At 35.8% G+C, this 18,976-nt stretch overlaps 1 protein-coding gene across 6 annotated transcripts in view; it reads left to right on the top strand.

Moving 5' to 3' along the window:
* The window catches only part of SESN3 (sestrin 3), a 66,626-nt gene extending 52,365 nt beyond the window's left edge, over nucleotides 1-14,261 (top strand). For 4 of the 6 annotated variants that reach the window (XM_054661135.2, XM_063782548.1, XM_063782546.1 and 1 more), the window contains 4 exons: nucleotides 961-1,079; nucleotides 1,880-2,070; nucleotides 4,146-4,290; nucleotides 6,443-6,831. In XM_054661135.2, the coding sequence (XP_054517110.1) occupies nucleotides 961-1,079; nucleotides 1,880-2,070; nucleotides 4,146-4,290; nucleotides 6,443-6,529 (542 nt within the window). In that variant the 3' untranslated portion in view covers nucleotides 6,530-6,831. 6 annotated transcript variants of the gene reach the window in all.
* Nucleotides 14,262-18,976: the final 4,715 nt, after the last annotated feature.

Here is an 18,976-nt window from a genome sequence, read left to right as displayed (position 1 = left end):
TTTTGTTTTCATATGCATAGAAAAGTGCACATATCTTAGGCATAAAGCTCAGTGAATGTTCACAAACTGAGCCCCCCTACTTAGCTCTCAAGTGTATTAAAATAATGATAACGACACATCAAAAACTCTGCTCTCCTCCCCACTGAGTGTCCTTTCTGATCTTTCTCCTTATATGCTTTTTTGCAAGCTAAAAATAAACTATATTGAACTAATTTTTACTGTGAATACATCCAGATGAAACACCATGTAATTTTAACAAAGTTTATCTTGACCTCAGAGTGGTCTTTCACCTTCATCTCTTCTCCTTCCTCTCATCCCACTTCATCCCCTGGAGAGATAAAAACAAAACCAAAAAAATGGTTAAGCTGCACTTCGGGAGGCCAAGGTGGGTGGATCACGAGGTCAGGAGTTCGAGACCAGCCTGGCCAATATGGCAAAACCCTGTCTACTAAAAATACAAAAAATTAGCTGAGCATGGTGGCACACACCTGTAGTCCCAGCTACTCGGGAGGCTGAGGCAGAAGAATCGCTTGAACCCCAGGAGGCAGAGGTTGCAGTGAGCTAAGATCGCGCCACTGCACTCCAGCCAGGGCGACAGAGCAAGACTCTGTCTCAAAAAAAAAAAAAAATTGGTTAAGCTTTATACTTATAGGCCTATGCTATCTTCCATTCCTAAATTAGTAAAACTAGCATATTGATCCTTTGCTACTACTGTTTAGATATTTCAGTTAGTCAAACTAACAGTTAGGAAAACTAGTTAAATGGTAAGATTGCCAGTATTTGGTAATGAAATTATATTTAAAACTTTAGCAGTAGATATTTTATATAAAGTCACGGAGTCCATGTTTTCACTTTAGAAATCCATGGAAAAGCTAAAAAGTGGAAGAAAATGGAGTTCCGTTTTATTGTCATAACCACGTACAGTATCCTTAACACTAGATTGTTCATTATTGTCCTTAGATTTTGAGGATGACATGATTATAACATCTGATGTCTCTCGATATATTGAAGACCCTGGTTTTGGGTATGAAGACTTTGCCAGACGAGGAGAAGAGCATTTGCCAACATTCCGAGCTCAGGTATAATATGTCTTTAATTCAGAGAAACTAGAACATACTGTCATTTTAACAGTTAAGTGTTTAAATTTTAAAAATTGGCACTAAACAATTTTTGATAGAATCTATAATCTTTGTATTTAACCTAGTTTCAGCCTAATCTAATTGGAGTTCCCAATAGATGGATAATTATTTCAACATTTTTCTCCCTAAGAAGACAAAAGGAAACAGTCTGCTTTATTCACTTACTTCTATTATTACATGGTATTTGCATAATGTTTATACCATTTTTTTGAGGGGGAACAGAGAGGAAAACAAGTGACATCACTTTTTCTTGGAATAAAATCATATACCAGTAGTCATGGGCTTAAGGGCTACTCTAATATTCACCCCTAGGAAATAGCCACAGGAGTGATATGACTCCTAAAGAGGGTATGAGATTGAATTATGACAAACTCATTCATGGTTATTTTAGATGATCTGCTAACTGTCCATGTCACTGGGTAGGTTTGTTCACATGGGAATATTCCAAGATCTCCTGGGGCCCTTCCAGATAAAAGGATAGTGTGCGTAGTACCTGAGTGTAGGAGATGACCAGAGTTCATCACTAACATGGCAAATCCCATACCCCATGAAGAAACATCCAGACACTCTGATCTACTAACTGATGTGAAGGGTTATTGGTAAAGCCTTAGTAAAGCTGAAAACCTAGAGCTAAATTAGAAATAGCCTCGCTTACTTGCTTCATTAGTTATATTTAATAAATACATAGAATTTAGATGGAAAATGCCCACTTTGTAATTAAATACATTTTATTCTTTTAGGACTATACCTGGGAAAATCATGGGTTCTCCCTGGTGAACAGACTTTATTCTGACATTGGACATCTTCTTGATGAAAAGTTTCGGATGGTCTACAATCTCACATATAACACTATGGCCACCCATGAGGATGTTGACACAACCATGCTGCGCAGAGCTTTATTTAACTACGTTCACTGTATGTTTGGAATCAGGTATGTTCATTGTAGAGACAGTTTTTTACATTTCTAAGTGAAAATTCAAGCATGAGTCTTATTTTTGTCCTGTTAGGGAGTATATGACTCTGGGAAGAAAATATTACATGTAGACTTCTGATTTTAAAAATTAATTTCATTTTATGGAGAAGCATTTTTCTTTAAGTGTTATGAATCTTAACATTGATGCACATGTAAATATAGTGGTAAAAATTTACTGAGGGAAAAAAGCATCAGTAATGATTGGGGATAGGATAGAATTAGACCAAATTTGAGAATCCTTCCTAGAAGAACAGGTGAGTTTTAAAAAAACAGGTGTAGTGTCCCTTTAGATCACTATAATAAATTCTGGTTTGTTTAGTTAGTTTGGTCTTTTTAAAACTTATTTTTTAAGGAATGGTAATTACGGTATAAACAAAACTATACTAGGTTGTGCCTTCCTAAGCTTACATAAGGTCACATAACACTGAAATTAAATATATCAGCCAATATAAATTAATGACTTCTAAATTTAGAAAATTAGCATTGAGAGGACAGTAAGTACATGAGATTGAATAGTCTAATCAAGAAAGCACTTTTTGGAGAATGTGCCTTTTTGAGTTGTGGTTTTGAGGCTTTTATGGAAATAGATTAACAGACAGAAAAACTTTCCAGTTACAAATTATTCAACTTGACTATATAGATATATATCAGAAAGACTTTATGATAATTAGAATTTAATCTCTTAAGCAAAGTATTTTCTATAATTTTAGCTGAAGAACCCCAAAATTTACTGATAAATCGCCTAATAACACGATATTCCATGTAATAGATTATGGTTGTATGTAATAACTGAGCTATTTGTCCATTTACCATGCTAGACAATGTTATCAAAGAATCAATACATTTTAAAACACATATATATCATATCTACCTACTTAAGAAAAATAAACACTGATAAAACTCAATTTAAATGCAATAAATATGTATTGGATACAAGGCAACAAATGTGAATATATCTGTTGGATGCTACAAAATAAAGCTTACATAAATGCATCAAGATACTCTTTTTATTAAACTAAGCATTATATGGGTTAAAAATTAACTGAAAATATAACAGAGAAATTCCACAAGTTCCCAATACTACATTTACCTACCTGTCTGCATCTGTGCCCATTTACTCTGCTGTCATTACTGTCTATGTTCCTATACACTTATGCACAAAATCCCATTTCTCATTTTCTAAAGATTTCAGTTCTAGCAATGCTCCCTTCTCTCTCCAGCATAATCAGCTTTACTCCTGTTTTGGATCTTTCCCATCAGCATTGAAACACACTTAATTTCTCCCATCTTTAAAGAAAATTTCAGTTTCACCTTTCATTTCCATCTGGCTTTCACCTTTCATTTTCTGCTTTCGTGCGAAGCAAATCTCTGACAAAATTGTGTATATTTACTGTCACTATTTTCTTATCTCCCATTCTCTCTTGAACCTATTCACAGTATCAGGCTTTTGTCCCTATCAACCAACAAAACTGCTCTTACCGAGGTTGCTAGTGACCTCCATATAGCTACTTCCAGTGGTCAGTTCCCAGTTATCTTATTTGACTATTTGGCAGCATGGGACTCAGTGATTACTTGCTCTTCCCTGAAACACTTGACTCCTACCTCAAGTCCTTTACACTTGCTTCTTTACCACCATCTGGTATTTGTTCAAATATCAAGGCTTTCAGAGAAGCCTTCCTGCCCACCCTATTTAAAATAACAACTCCTCTCCTCCCAGACCAAGTTCCATTTCCTCTCCATGGCAGTTATCACCATCTGACTACAATGTGTTTATCTTTTTAATTTTTTTTCGTTTTTTCTTCAACAAAATTTAAGCTCCATGAGACCAAGGATTTTTGTCTGTTTTGTTCACTAGTATATCACTACTACTGAGTACTCATGGCACATAATGGGTACTCAGTAAACATTTGTTGATTCAATTAATTAACGAGTTTTTAGTATTTAATTACTAGACAACAAATGTCCTTAGTATAACTTTGGAAATTAAATATTTTGATTTTGTCATTACAAAGCTATTGTTGTATTGCTCGTAGGTATGATGACTATGATTATGGAGAAGTTAATCAATTACTTGAAAGAAGCCTGAAGGTTTACATTAAGACAGTGACCTGCTATCCTGAGAGAACTACAAAACGCATGTATGATAGTTACTGGCGGCAGTTCAAACACTCAGAAAAGGTAAGTGTTTCAGTATTAAGCATTATACCATAGACAGTTCTTCAGTACAAGAAGTAATAGTTATGAAAAATGACACATGAAAGTATTAATAAATTATAGCCATTGACATGGAAGTGGCATCATCTAGCTATCTGGGGTTTTTTTGTTTGTTTGTTTGCCAGGCTGGAATGCAGTGGCACGATCTCGGCTCACTGCAACCTCCACTTCCCGGGTTCAAGTGATTCTTCTGCCTCACCCTCCCAAGTAGCTGAGATTACAGGTGCCTGCCACCACGCCTGGCTAATTTTTGTATTTTTAGTAGAGGTGGGGTTTCACCATGTTAGTCAGACTGGTCTCAAACTCCTGACCTCAGGTGATCTGCCCACCTCGGCTTCCCAAAGTGCTGGGATTACAGGCAGGAGCCACTGTGCCCAGCAGAAACCGTTGTCTTAATAGGTTAACTTTAGTGGTTAAAGAATCTCGAAATGGATGTGCCTTCTGGGCCAAAATACAATTATACGTAATACAACATTTCAGTATGTCTGATTTTTATTAATAGTTAGAACTGTAGACAGTTTTCCAAATGTGCTTTGAAGATATCAGTACTTAGATCTAGTATTTCTAAGGCTTACGATAAACTTTTATACGCTATATTGAACAAAGCATATAACCAAAATTGGGTTACTAGTCAATAAATCTGAATTAAAAAAAATTTTAAAAACCCAGATAGTGGCTGGGTGCAGTGGCTCCCGCCTGTAATCCTAGCACTTTGGGAGGCCGAGGTGGGGGTATCACCTGAGGTCAGGAGTTCAAAACTAGCCAGGCCAACATGTAGTGAAACCCCATTTCTACTAAAAAATACAAAAATTAGCTGGGCATGGTTGCGCATGCCTGTTGTCCCAGATACTTGGGAATCTGAGGCAGGAGAATCGCTTGAACCCAGGAGGCAGAGGTTGCAGTGAGCCGAGATCACTCCACTGCACTCCAGCCTGGGCAACAGAGCAAGACTTCATCTCTCGAAAAAAAGACAATAGATTTTTACCCAAACTTGGTAATTTAGTGTTTTGACAGTATAATTCAGGACCTTTGAGCCAAATATACTGTTACATAAAAATATTTATTTGAAAGAAATATATAGGAAACATTAAGTTAGAAAACCTAATAAATGTTAAGGATCTTTATCAACATCATAGTATAAGAGCTGGCCTTAAGTCCCAGGACTTTTAACCTTTAAGTTCAAGAATCTCCTTTATACAACAGTTTCGAAGCTTGAGAGTAAGAAAATCTTTTTAGGAAACATTCGCTAATAAACTGTATGATCTTAGCAGAGATGTTATGGCTTCAGTACCTAACAGATTTTTTGAAGTCTTAGAGCCACTCACATCAGGTAAATACCCATTTTACATCCAGCATTTCCCCTTGATGGGTCTTTATCCCATATTTATATGTTTGCTCTAGATTTTCTTCCTTTTCTAGATTGTATCTAGAAATTCTCTTTACTCTTCAGGAGAATATATCCAACCACATATCCAACTGGTATAAATATATCAAAAGAATATAATATTAAAACATATTTTTGTAGTAAATTTTGAAAACTTGTGGATACCCATTTTAACTTATCAGCCGAGATGTAACCCCGAAAGAAATGTTCTGCAGTTTTATCTGAAAGACTCTAGGGAAGCTATGTATGTCTAACAAGTATCAAACACTAATCAGAAACTTTAAACATCAGATTTTCACTTTAGTATCTTTTAAGTAAATACTAGGAAAAATTTTTTAAAGCTTTTCACAGGATAAGCATAAACTGTTAAAAAAAAAAAAAAAGAGGGCTGATTTTTAGCCATGTAAAATTTTATAACTAGAAAGAAATGTAATTTGTAGGAAAATTATAATTTATAAAAATTAGTTTTATTTTATAACCCAACAGATTGACTTTACAAAAATAACAACTTTAATAAAGTTATCAGAATTTTTTAGATTTTGTGGGTTATTTTTACTGCTTGCAGAGCCATTAGACACAGGTTTGAGTGTTGCATCATGACATGGATAAATATGCCTAGGTGTGTGTGTGTCTATATTGCTTATATACACATAAAAAAACCTTTGTGAATGTCTAATAAGATTTTCCAGGTGTTTATAATGGTTACTAAACTGATAACATTTTCACTTCTAGGTTCATGTCAATCTACTTTTAATGGAAGCACGAATGCAAGCTGAACTTCTTTATGCTCTTCGTGCCATAACTCGGCATTTGACCTGAAGTATCACCCAAGGAAAATGTCATACATGTGTAAAGACCTTTCACATAAGATAAACATCGAAGCTATTTGTGATATAGCATCAAAAATTATTCAGTTCTCTAGTGTCAAAGTTTAGCCGTTTGTTTTTTGTTTTTGTTTTTTGCGGCTGTAATGTGCAATGATGTGTTTTATTTTCCTTGATGCTTAACATTACTAACAATTGCAAAAATAATACTGAGGAGCACTACTTTGCATTGTTTGTAGTTGGAGTTTTGGATACTGATCATAAATCATGAATCTGGCGTATTAATGCTTAACTTCAGCGCTTTTGGGTTGTGTGTATGTGTATTTTTTCTCCCCCCACCCCGCCCTTTTTTTTTTTTAAGAATAAGGACAAGTGCTTATAATCTGCTCAAGCAATTGTTTTTCAGATATTGGAATTCAGCAAAGAGTGACCTCTCTGGCCATTCTAAAATTTTAATGTTGTGTCCTAAATCTGGTGGAGGAAAAGCATGCGCTGTTGAACCAAGCTGCTCACTGGACACATATTTGTGTCCCCAGGAGATTATTTGTCAGGCACTGTTTTTTATTTGTTTGTTTGTTCATTTATTATTGTTTTACTGCTATTGGCGATAACATGAAATGTGATACAGCTATTGCCCATAATTTAATGTGAAATTAATCATGATGAATTCTATAGCATGCTACTGAAATGCCAAATTCAGCTATTTTCTTTCTCTTCTAAAATGGAAGTTTCAGTTTTCCATATCAGATGTATATAAGTGGAATTATACACAATCCTATCACTGACAGTAATCCTCAGTCACCTTAAATAATCAGTGCTCACAGTGCTGCTTACAGTTCATTTAGTTGGCACATATAAACCTGTACCCACACAAGACTGACCAAAAATTTTCTTTGCACATTTTTCCTTTCTCATAGTTTTTTTCTATATTTCGTTAAGCAAAGGAAGGTTAATATGCCTATTTTTCCTGTTAGGCTTTTAGAAATTATTTTCCATGACTTTTGTTCTTATAATAGGTTAGACAGTTTATTATTCAAAGGTAAAAATTGTGTTTCTATGCATTAATGTGATTGAACTACAAAAACAGAGTGCAATATGTTCAAAAAATACTCAACTAAACTTTCCCCCTGTCATATCACTGCAAAAGTGTCCTTTTAAACAGAGCCATAAAGAAATTTTTTTCAAATTTCTTTATTGCACAGGCTTTTTTCAGTTTTACCTTTCTGGGATTGAACAATGTTCCTTTCATAATGCCAAAGCATTCATTTCCCCAGAAAAATCTCCTTGGACAACTGGTTTAAAAACGTTATTAAGTCATAGGGGAGGAATAAGCGGCCAAAAAGTCACATTTTTGCATTGGTTTACGTTGCTTGATTAGACTATCTTCAGAGAGCACAACATTATGTGTTTATAGCTTTAATTTGTATTATGTCAACGAACCAGTGAAGTGCCTAAAGAGATGCTTACAACTATCCAGTAGGACACAACTGCACTGCTTTTTAAACACTTTTTGGTTAGTTAAGGGTGACTTGAATTGTACACATACATACTAATTTTTGAAAACTTATCCATTTTTCATAGTAAATAATATAGATAAAATTTTCTGTTAGAGTTCCCGCAAATATTTCATTTTAGACTTACTTGTGATATAAGATTTAACTTTTCTTTTGTGAAAGAATCGTGAACTAGTGTTTCATGAAATCATTTTCCTCTTCCATTTATCATCCTCTTCTGGTACAATATATTGGGTTGCTTTCTTTTAGATTTTGTTCCAGATAGGAAAACAAATATGACTGTATACTTATTAACATAAGGTAGTTCTGCATTTTTGGATTCCAGGATCCTGTTTGAAATCTTCCATGTGAGGAAAAAATTACTAATATTTTTAAAGACAGGGTGGTTTATTTAAAGAGATTATTCAGAGAACTTGTGCCATATCTCGTCTGTTTTATTGCATATGCCATATGTTAACTTTTATTCAATATTACATTATGTAGATATGTAATACAAAGAAAATATTTAGGAGAATGGCAAAACACAAATGGCAACATAAATGTCCATTTGACTTACCTAACTTCACAACTTTCAAGTTGAGGATGTCATTTATTCTTTAATTTGTTTTTTTACTAGATGCTTTCAATTAATAGCCCTATATTTTTGTGCAGGCGAACTGTATAACAGGATAAAAAATGATTTGTATGTATTGAAAAGGAGGAGAAATTCTCACAGAACACCATATGAGCTTTAGACCAAAAGGGGAAACAAGGTTTAAGTAACTAAAATGGCCACTTAGTTTGTGTTTATTTTTTTCCCTGGAAATGTAAGTAGTTGGAGTTTAGGCTATGGAAATATTAGTGCCTTTAATAGATCTCTTTCCTTGCAAAGTTTCTTTTTAGCTCAGCATTGATCTATCTTATCAATAGGAAAATAAGTTGACTTGGAACTATAAACAAAAACAACACCATATATTTATGAACCTCAGTGAACCAGCCTAGAAAAATTGACTTCTGCAGGTGCTAAAGCACCTACTAATACGCAGCATGCACAGCATTTCAGGTTGTGAATACCATTTTACAACGAGTTTGCTGTTAACTCTCTTTATCCAATGCAAACTTGAAATTCTGATGCGGTTTTCCAGGGTGGTATTTTTTCAGAGTATTGAATTTACTATTTAGTAATTTATAGTATAGCTTTTTATATTAAAATGTGATATTTTTTAAAGAGATATCTGGTTCAATTGGTATAATGACGTGATTATGCAATATGCTGATCTACACCTTGCGCTCACATTGTGCCAAACTTAAATGTGCAAGTGTACGTGAGAAAAGCACATGTGAATGTGAATTCTTTAATTCTTTGCTTATTATGTTAAAATTAGTCTTCATAGTCCACTGATGTGTATGCTTGAATAATGTCTATTTACTTTGGAATTTCAAGATTTCCAGCTTCAATGGTAATTTACAACTTCTCAGATCACCTTAAGAAATATTGAGATACTCTCCCACCTGAAAATAATCTGTTCTTTAACCCACCTGACTATGGGAGTAGCCAGGCAGGTGCCTCACTGGCTTCTTCAGACGAGGCTTCCTCAGGTGGATATATGACTATTAGGGGAAAAGAGGCTTTTGAGACAGCTTATTACCTCCTTCACCTTTTTGAACTAAGTACATTGTCTCAGTCCCAGTATGAATTTGTCCCATTTGGGGTATTTTTAAAATAAAAGATGGCTAACATGGAATCTGGGGCATAGCCTTGGCCTTTAATTATGGTTGTAAGCCCAAATAATGGCAGAGAAACACAGGGCTGTTTTTACAACAGAAAACTCAATATAAGTTTTATATAAGAATCATAAAATTTGAACCAGAGCTCCTATTTAATTGTTATAATGTCTCCTAAAGATCTTAAATGCTTCTAAAAGCTAATTATTATTCCAGAGCAACATTTTCCTTTTCCCCCTTATAAAGTTTTTTTTAAAATCCAAAATCTTAGATTTCTGTGCCACAGCAAAATAAAATGATCAACAAACAATTAAAGATCTGTACTTAAAATAGTACACCATTTTTAGTGGAGGGAGGGTGCATGCCTATATGATGGTAAGATTCTTTTGAACTCTAAGGACAATTCCTCATGGAAAAAATAAATTTCAGTGCATATTATAAAAATGATTTGCACTGTGTTAGCAAAATAAGGTGTTTTAGGTTGTATTTTAAAGACAATTCTAAATCATTTCTCTGGAAAGCAAGACCTTAAATTCTTCTCTTTAATAGAACTGCTTTTATGCGAAGAGATGGTCTTAACATGGAGTAAACAGTACGTAACAATAATGTTTGTTATGTAAATAGTATATCACATTTGCTTAGTAGCACAATTCAACAGCAGACTGAAAGTGGTGGCTCCTCTGCTCAGATTGAGTTTTAAGTTACCTAATTTATGTAATCAGAATCTATTCTAGGTGGCCGTCAACGTAAACTGTGTTTCCCTATTATATCCCTCTGGAGACTGAGAATCAAATTAAATAGTCTTTCTTCAAAGCAGTACTGTAACATGAATGTATTTATCTCAGTCAACAGAACTTATATGCCCACTGTATGTGGAGCTTATTTCAATGCTAATTTGGCTTAGTTAACAGACCTAGAATCTGCCCAGGTGAGACCTAGAACAAAAATAGCTGGGGTGAAATGGATAAGAGAGGTAGAGGTATATGTCAAGGCAGAGCCCTATGAGGAAGGAAGAGTTTTCAAAGAATACGAGGAACATAGTGCTGAGAGTGTGGCTGCCTTCAGCACCGTACACCTAATCTAGAGAAAATATTTCCCATGTGGGAGGTCCTGTCTGCATTCAGTCCACCCTTTTCTGCCTGCTTCTTCCTCCAAGTGCCTCAACCTCTACATGCTCACTCTCCTCCCCTTCCCTCAGCCCATCTTGGTCTAAGCAGCTTTCACAATCCAAACCAAACATCACCAGCCACCCGCTGATAAGTCACCAGCATTTACTTTCCTGAGTTACTTTTTCTCCATTCATTGAGACTATGGATTCATCCCAACTCCTTCTAAATCCCTCAACCATCCAGCTATATTTTGGCTAACCTTTGCCCTAGACACTCTACCAGATGTTAATGCAGTATCAAGTGTAAATTGTGTCACCCTATTCTGTTCTACCCTTTTCCCTGCTGCCGAAATATCTTGCTCTCCTCTACCTCATCCCCAAAGAGCCTATAAATTCAGAGTATCCAACCTTTTCATGGATTCACTCACTGTTGTTCAGTAATACAACTTCCATATTTTAAATAAATCATAAAAGATTTTTGCCTTCTATCAAAGTAGGAAACTTTATATTTATACACGATACAGAAATTGAACTATTTCTATCGTTCAGAATTTAGCATATAACAGGATTTTAAAGTGATTGAATTGCCATCCTAACTTGGATTTGTATTAGGTTATGAATACTGTTGTTAGTCCAAGCTATTTGAATGTAAAGTTAAAATTCTCCAGCAATCCAGAATGACTTGTAACCCTTCAGTGGAATGGGAAATTTCTGGCATGCAAATAGGGTGGTGTTCCAGACATTTGTTTTATTGGTGGTGTTTGGGCCTTGAAACACATTTCTAATAGAATGACATATGGCAAAGGGTATTTAGATGGTCCTATGGGATCACAGAAGCCCATATGATTTAAAATATAGATAAAATAACACAAAATTGGGTACATAAGGGTTTAACCAGGCTTTCCTGGGTTAGACTAAGCCTCTAACCTCTGTTCCTATCCTGTTCTTATGGGAGGAAAAAAATGTTCCATGGGATGAAAAGAAAATGCATTGACTTTGTAGTCTTTATTCTCCTAGCCGCACTTCAGGTATATCCAGAAGGAAGAGGAAATGCAAAGAGGAAGAAGATGTAATAGTTCTTCTCTCCAGCTAGGTGCACTTGAGGTTGTTCATAAATGTAAAATTATGTCAGGTTTCTAACATGGGACACTGCACACAGTTGTCTGACCTGATGAACCATCCCATTTGAAAGTATAGATTATTATTATTTCTTGTAGTATTTGGTTGTTTTCCATCTCATTCATGAACAACTGAACCTGATAGTAGTATCCAATAAATGCCTTTCAGGGCTCAGGAATGAATTGACGTCCTAGTTAAGAAATGAGACTTAATAATGGAGACTGAATGAGGTGGTTTGTATTAAATTATATGCCATGAAGTGTTCATTTTAGCTTTAACCTAATTATGACTGTACCACCATGAAGTACAGAATGAAAAATATATTTATATATATATATATATATGGGGGGAAACAGAATGAATATCTGATTCTTTTGAATGCTTGTGGAAATCTTTGAGATCGTGCAGGGCATACCACAAAATAGCCTTTAGAACAAATACCCAATTTTACAGTTCATAGGACAACAGCAAACATTAGTAAGTCTAAATAAGATGAATAGAATTTTTGTTATGTAAATTTTGCTAGAACAGTCTATTTTCTTGCACCCCTCAAGTTAACCTCTTAAAAAAATGAATGTATAATTTCTACCGAAAGAATATCAGAGAGAATCTCTCTGGCCTATAGTGTTAAAATATTGTTCACAAATCCTGATTAGTTAAGTGCATACATTATGAAACTTACAGAATAAAACTTATTATACATCTCTTTCTTAAATTAATATCTTTACACATTTTCAACTGGCTCCCCAAGTCTGATAAGGAAGGATTAAAAGAAAAAAGAAATGTATTAGTTGGGTGGCCAAGGAGTTTCCTTTGTAATGTTGAGAGACTTCCGCTTTCTGAATTTCGCTGGTTCTCTAAGGTAAAAGAGTTAAATAGTACCCTTGTTCACCAAGGAAAGTGATCCAAACTATATATCTAGTGCAGATATTTCCTTTGCATTATTTAGTCTTCTCTGGAGAGAAAATACAGTTTCCCCTTCCTCTTTCTCTTCACATTTACTCTTTTCAACCCAAAATAAGAGACATAGAAAGCAAACCACAGCCAGTTTGGCATCTTCTCAGTGCTACTAGTATAGGCACATACACATACACAGTCTCAGCAAGGTTATAAAGAACCCTGTCAGGTCCACTTGGAACATGGCCTTGCTACTTGGATTAGCTCCTTTAAGCCTGAAAATAACTTTCCTGGTCATGGAAGAACTGGACGCATCTTTTAACTTATGAAATAGAAGTTGAACTTGAAAACTCTTTTTAAAAAATCCTGGTTTTGCAGGACAGCTACATAATGAATGTATATATTAAGACTGTAGCTGAATTGCACATGAAATCAGATTGCCAACTTCTTGACTTTCAACGTTAGACATTTATCCTTAAGTTGTGAGCGATATATGTAGCATGCTGTGAAATGTCTGTTATAGCTCTTTAATTCATCAGTATTAATACAGAATTATCTTTTGCGTTTCTTGGTACTTTTTATTCAATGTAATCAGAAGCTGTGATGTTTTGCCTTTGTAGTCCTGTGCTTTGTTACTGTAATTTTTTTTTTTTTTTTTTACGAAGCACGTGACTGGACTAATGTAAGGCAGATGACGTGATCTTTAAGACTGCTATATATATCAGTCTCTTACTCTATAAGGTTTTAAATTAGAATAAGCTTTTATCAAATAGATAATTGATGCAATTTAGGATTCACGCAAGTTTCAGTGTCAAATGGCGGTCTTATAGTTTCAATTCTGAAAATAGCAAACTTAATAAACAGCCACTTTAAACTTGTTCTGGCAAACCAGACCCTGCTGTAGATATAGTCTAAGGTAGTTAACCATATAAGCCTTTTCAACTCTTAATGCCCTCCACATGAATCAGCAGTTAAGAAGGTTCTAGAACCCATGAAAGCTTTTGTATGTATTACTAGGTTTTGTTTTTCTTATGTTTGCTGATTTTACAGTTCTGACTAAAGCTGACCTAAATGGATCAGTTTATGTGTAATATTCTAGTGCTTTAATGACTCTTTTTTTTTTTTGGAGGGAGGGTAACATTATTTGGACAGATGCAGAAGGAACTGTTAGTGAGTCAAGACAAACACATCTGAAATAAAGGAACTGTGTATTAACATGTTAACAATTCATAACTGCACTTTTTATGACATTTTGAAAATCTATTTATAGGTACAGAACAATGGGTTTTGTTAAACTGTATCACATTTATACTTGCAGAAATTTATTTCATTGTTATTAGTAGGAATTTTATTGGTTCAATAAAATTGGCAAAACTGAACACCAATCATTTGCCTACTTTGTTTATACTGGAGTAGCATTCTCGCTTGGTTTATTTCTGCTTGATTATTGAGACATGCATTCTTAAAGATATCAGAATTATAGGAGTCATTATTTTCACTATTTTTTTCCTGACCCAGTTTCCTGGTGATATTTCTTATCACTCACTCAATATTCTATTGGTGGAATATTGCAAAAGTGTAAGTTGTGCAAAATATATAGTTATTGTTACCTTTTAAAATATCAATTGTGATCTTAGCAAGAGGCAAATTAACTTTATTATTGTCTCTTGTTAACCAAAGTAGTAATTAGAATGAGGAAAGAGGCATCGAACATAAGGTTGGATTAAAGGCCTGGATTAAAAAACCTAGTTTTTTTCATATTCTACTAGCTTTGCGACCTTGAAAGTAAATTAATCTCTATGATCTTTGATTTCTGCACTACATTCTATCAGGAGTAATACCTTCTTGAGATGGTTAAGAATTAGGTGATGTGTACTCATGTATTTGAAATATACAGCACAATAATGAGCTTGAATGGATAAACAAGCCCAGAGAATAGTGTTACTATTTGATATAAAGTAGAAAAAAAGTAATGGAGAGAGGAAGATGATATATGTGTAATGTGAAGTGGTGATAAGACTTCTAAGTAGGAATGTAAAATAGGCTTTTGGAAAGCTATAAGGGATGTGCAGTCTTTTGTGCAAGTTTTCTAAGGAAGGACCTGACTTTTCATTTATCTTAAATTCACATATTACGTAAAAATTTATACCAAAGGCAAGATTTCTTCCTTTGTGCCATGTGTCTAGCTGTAATGGGAGATCAGTGGAAACCAGCTGCTTGCTGATTAGAGTCTATCTTTTGGCTGGGTGTGGTGGCTCATGCTTGTAATCCTAGCACTTTAAGAGGCCGAGGCAGGAGGACCTGCACTTAGGAGTTCGAGACCAGCCTGGGCAACATAGTGAGACCCTGTCTCTCAAAAAAAAAAAAATCTTTTTTTCAATAATATGCAACGCCAGGGGAGACAAAGGACAGGGTACGTTGGGCCAAACTCAGCTAACAAGCCAGTCCTTCTACAAGTTCTCCCCCAATTCAAAATCAGGCTTTTGACACTAGTTTCCCCATGAATTTATTAACAACTTTGAGCCATTTTTTAAAGTAAAATAATACTTCATGTTTATGTGTGTACTTTGTCCTTTCACGTATACAATTTCATGTAATCTTCACAACTTTGTGAAGAACAAATCCTCACAATAATTTTGCAATGACGATATCTTCATTTTATAGATGAGGAAATTAAGTCACAGAAAGCTTTACTAGTGTAAGAAAGTTGGTACAGTTTTTAGAATTGGCACAGTGGAGATTCAAATTCTGGTCTTTCTGACATTTTTTCTACTGAACTTCACTACCTTAATTCAGCTTAAGTTTCTTGTTGAATGATATAAATGACCATGCTATCTGCATGACATTTTGCTGAAAAGTAAATGGATGATCCATGATTCAGACAAGGTTAGATAACTTTCCTTTCTGGCTTACTTGCAACAATTTTACTTTTAAAGAATAGATTTTTTTCCCTCTGGTCCTAAATGAACTTTTGATTCAAAAGATGGTCCCTGAGGGGAAGGTTCACAGACCAGGAGATAAAAATCAGCACCTGTGAATTTAAAGGCTAAAAATTCTAAGAGAACAATGGGCCTAATCCTAAAGAAGACTCAGGAAAACTTAAAACTGTGTTGCATTTCTATTTTAGGAACATTCTACTGTATGGTAAGAATTATGAATTCAAGTCATACTTTTTAATACATGTAACTTTCTAACATAGGCTTCTCTTTCTGTGGATTTAGATGAACATCTCAGAAAATGTCTCTTCTCCCATAATCTCATGTACTTGACATGTTTCAAAACACAAATGAGCCCAAAACCTTCCCATAAAAAACTCTTTAAAAGGAATTTGAGGCAAGAATTTTTTTTTTTTTTAGATGGAGAATTGCTCTGTCGCCCAGACTGGAGTGCAGTAGCCCGATCTTGGCTCACTATGACCTCCACCTTGCGGGTTCAAGTGATTCTCCCACCTCAGCCTCCCAAGTAGCTGGGACTATAGGCACTGCCACCACACCCAGCTAATTTTTGTATTTTTAGTAGAGACAGGGTTTGGCCATGTTGGCCAGGCTGGTCTCGAACTTCTGACCCCAAGTGATTCGCTCGCCTTGGCCTCCCAAAGTGCTGGGATTACAGGCATAAGCCACTGCACCAAGCCTTGGCAAGAATTCTTAATACTCTTTCCTACACAGGAATGCTCCTAAAATAAACAAACAAATCCGTCATCTTCACATCTAGGTGAAATTCAGGAAAACTCTCCTGGTTACAGTACTTTTCAGCACACGTTGACTCTCTCCTTTACTTGCTAAGAGGCACGTAGTGCACACCTCTTGTACACCCCTTCACAGTCACCTTGCCCATTTCTAACTTCAGTGCTGGTGTGGTGGCAACCAGTTCTCTGCAAACTTTTGCCCAATTTTCACAGATACTGCTCTCGTGGTCCTGGACTGCTTACTTCTGGCCTCCTGCCTCGGAGCTTCCCTGAGTGCTTTTGGTAGGATGCCAGAGGGTACTGCCTTTCTGCTAAGTATGCACAACCAAAAGTGCAAGAAGTTAACTCTGGCTAACCCATAACCGGTGCTTCCTTTCATTGCCCAAGCCACAGTTTTGAAACTTAGAGGATTTGGTGGGATTGAGCACCAGTCCAACTCTATCAGTTGTCCCTCCTTTCCTATTTCACCCCACCTGTCCCTCACTCCTGCCCACCTCCTTCAACCCAGTGGCAAATAAACCTTGGTCTCAGGCTTTATTTCCAGGGGGAAGCCAGGCTAAGACAAGGAAGTACACACAGGGTAGGGGTTTAGAAATTAGTTCCTAAAATAAATTCAAATCTCAACTCCAGTATTGCTAATTGTCTGCCTTTGAACAAGTTACTTAATCGTGTGGTTCCTCAGTTTCCTCATCTGTAAAATGCAGAGAAAAGCAATAAGAAGGAAGACATAACCCTTGTCCTTAAGAAGAGGGAAGTGCAGGGAGCAAAACAGTAACACAGGCATTGGTTGGGCATTAAACAGTATAGAAAATAAGAAGATAATGGCTTGTACATGGGGTCATAAAAAAGCCATCATTTATCAAGGACCTTGTAAATGTTAGAACTTTTAATACAGTATTTTTATTATAATCATCCTGGAGGTGGATATTTTCCCCATCTTAGAGAGTTAAGAAAAATAAGCTTAGCAAAATTAAGCACCATGTCTGAGTCTAACAGTAAGTGAATGGTAGAACTGTTCTCAGATTTGTCTGAATTTACTTGCTATTTTTCCCCTCTCTTTGCAACATAAGGAGGAAACAAGCACACTTTTGTTTGGGATTATCAGTGAAGGGTTTTTTAAGCAGAAGGCCATATTTAAGCAGACACCATAGGATTGTTAAGATTTGGATTTGCAGAGACTGAGGAACATCATGTTGAAGGTAAAAGAGACAGAGGAAACAAAAATCCAGAGTGTGATGTTCAGGCCATATGTGTGGGACTTCACGTTACAAGATGAATTTGGAGAGTATAGTTTGGTCAAACAGTGCAGTGTCTAAAGGTTATAGGATAAGCTATTTGTACTTCTTCACTTAGAAAAGGAAGTGAAAGCCAGATTGAGGCAGATTTAAAAAGGAGCCATTTTCAATGAGTTTTTAGCACAATGATGTGTCCCACTTTGAAACAACAGCAGTCAGAGACTGTCTAGAATTTCAGGGCAGCATAAAAACAGGATCTTCAAGGTAACCATAAGGCATTCTTTGAGTATGTGGGAATTTTCTGAATATCTCGAATAATTTCCTGAATACATTGCACATCCCCCTTGATGTACATCATTGATAAAGTATAAGATACTCAAAGCAAACTGTTAACATGCAAGGCCTTACCTTCCCAGGTATGTGCACACAAACTTTTTTGATGCCTGGGAGCAATATGATAACCTTCAGAACTTGATGCCTTGTAACTAAGCGTTAGGTAAACAGGTAAAGCTTGGGTAATGGATGTAGCTGATTGTTTACATAACTGGCACCAGTGGATGTAGCTGATTGTTTGCATAAATCCATACTCAAACATTTTGGAATGTGACTTTACAAGTTCTCTCATCAAGAGGTAGAGTCTATTTCTGCACTCTTGAATCTGGGCTCATCCTGTGACTTGAATTGGCCAATAGAATGCAGCAGAAGTGACACTGTATACGCTGCAGACCTAGGCTTTAACAGAGTGCATGCTTCTCTCTTTCTGGATCCTGCCATGCCTGGGCTAGTCTGCTGGAGAATGAGCCACCTGGAGCAAGCTCAGTTGTCCCAGATGCTCTGGCTGAGGCTCAGCACATGTGAAAAAAACCATCTAAGACCAGTAAAGTCAACTAGCTTACCTAGAACTGACTGGAAACTCATGGAGGTACCCTATCAAACCCAGTTAGACCAGCAGAATCACCCAGTCAATCCACCGACTCATGAGCAAAACTTGATATTTACTGTTGTGCACCATTGAGGTTTTCTGGTTGTATATTACACAGTACAGCATTGTTGTAGCAATAGATAACTGACAGGATGTAAATGCTGGAGGTGGCCAGTGCTTTATCCATAGAGAATCTAGACTGGAAATTTTCTTCCTTATATCACAGTCTATTAAGGATAGCCTTGGATAGTCTTA

Source organism: Pan troglodytes, chromosome 9 (assembly GCF_028858775.2).
Source record: "Pan troglodytes isolate AG18354 chromosome 9, NHGRI_mPanTro3-v2.0_pri, whole genome shotgun sequence".
In the NCBI taxonomy this organism is placed as follows: domain Eukaryota; kingdom Metazoa; phylum Chordata; class Mammalia; order Primates; family Hominidae; genus Pan; species Pan troglodytes.
The sequence above is the reverse complement of the archived record's forward strand: the minus strand, read 5'-3'. Positions and strand labels throughout refer to the sequence as shown.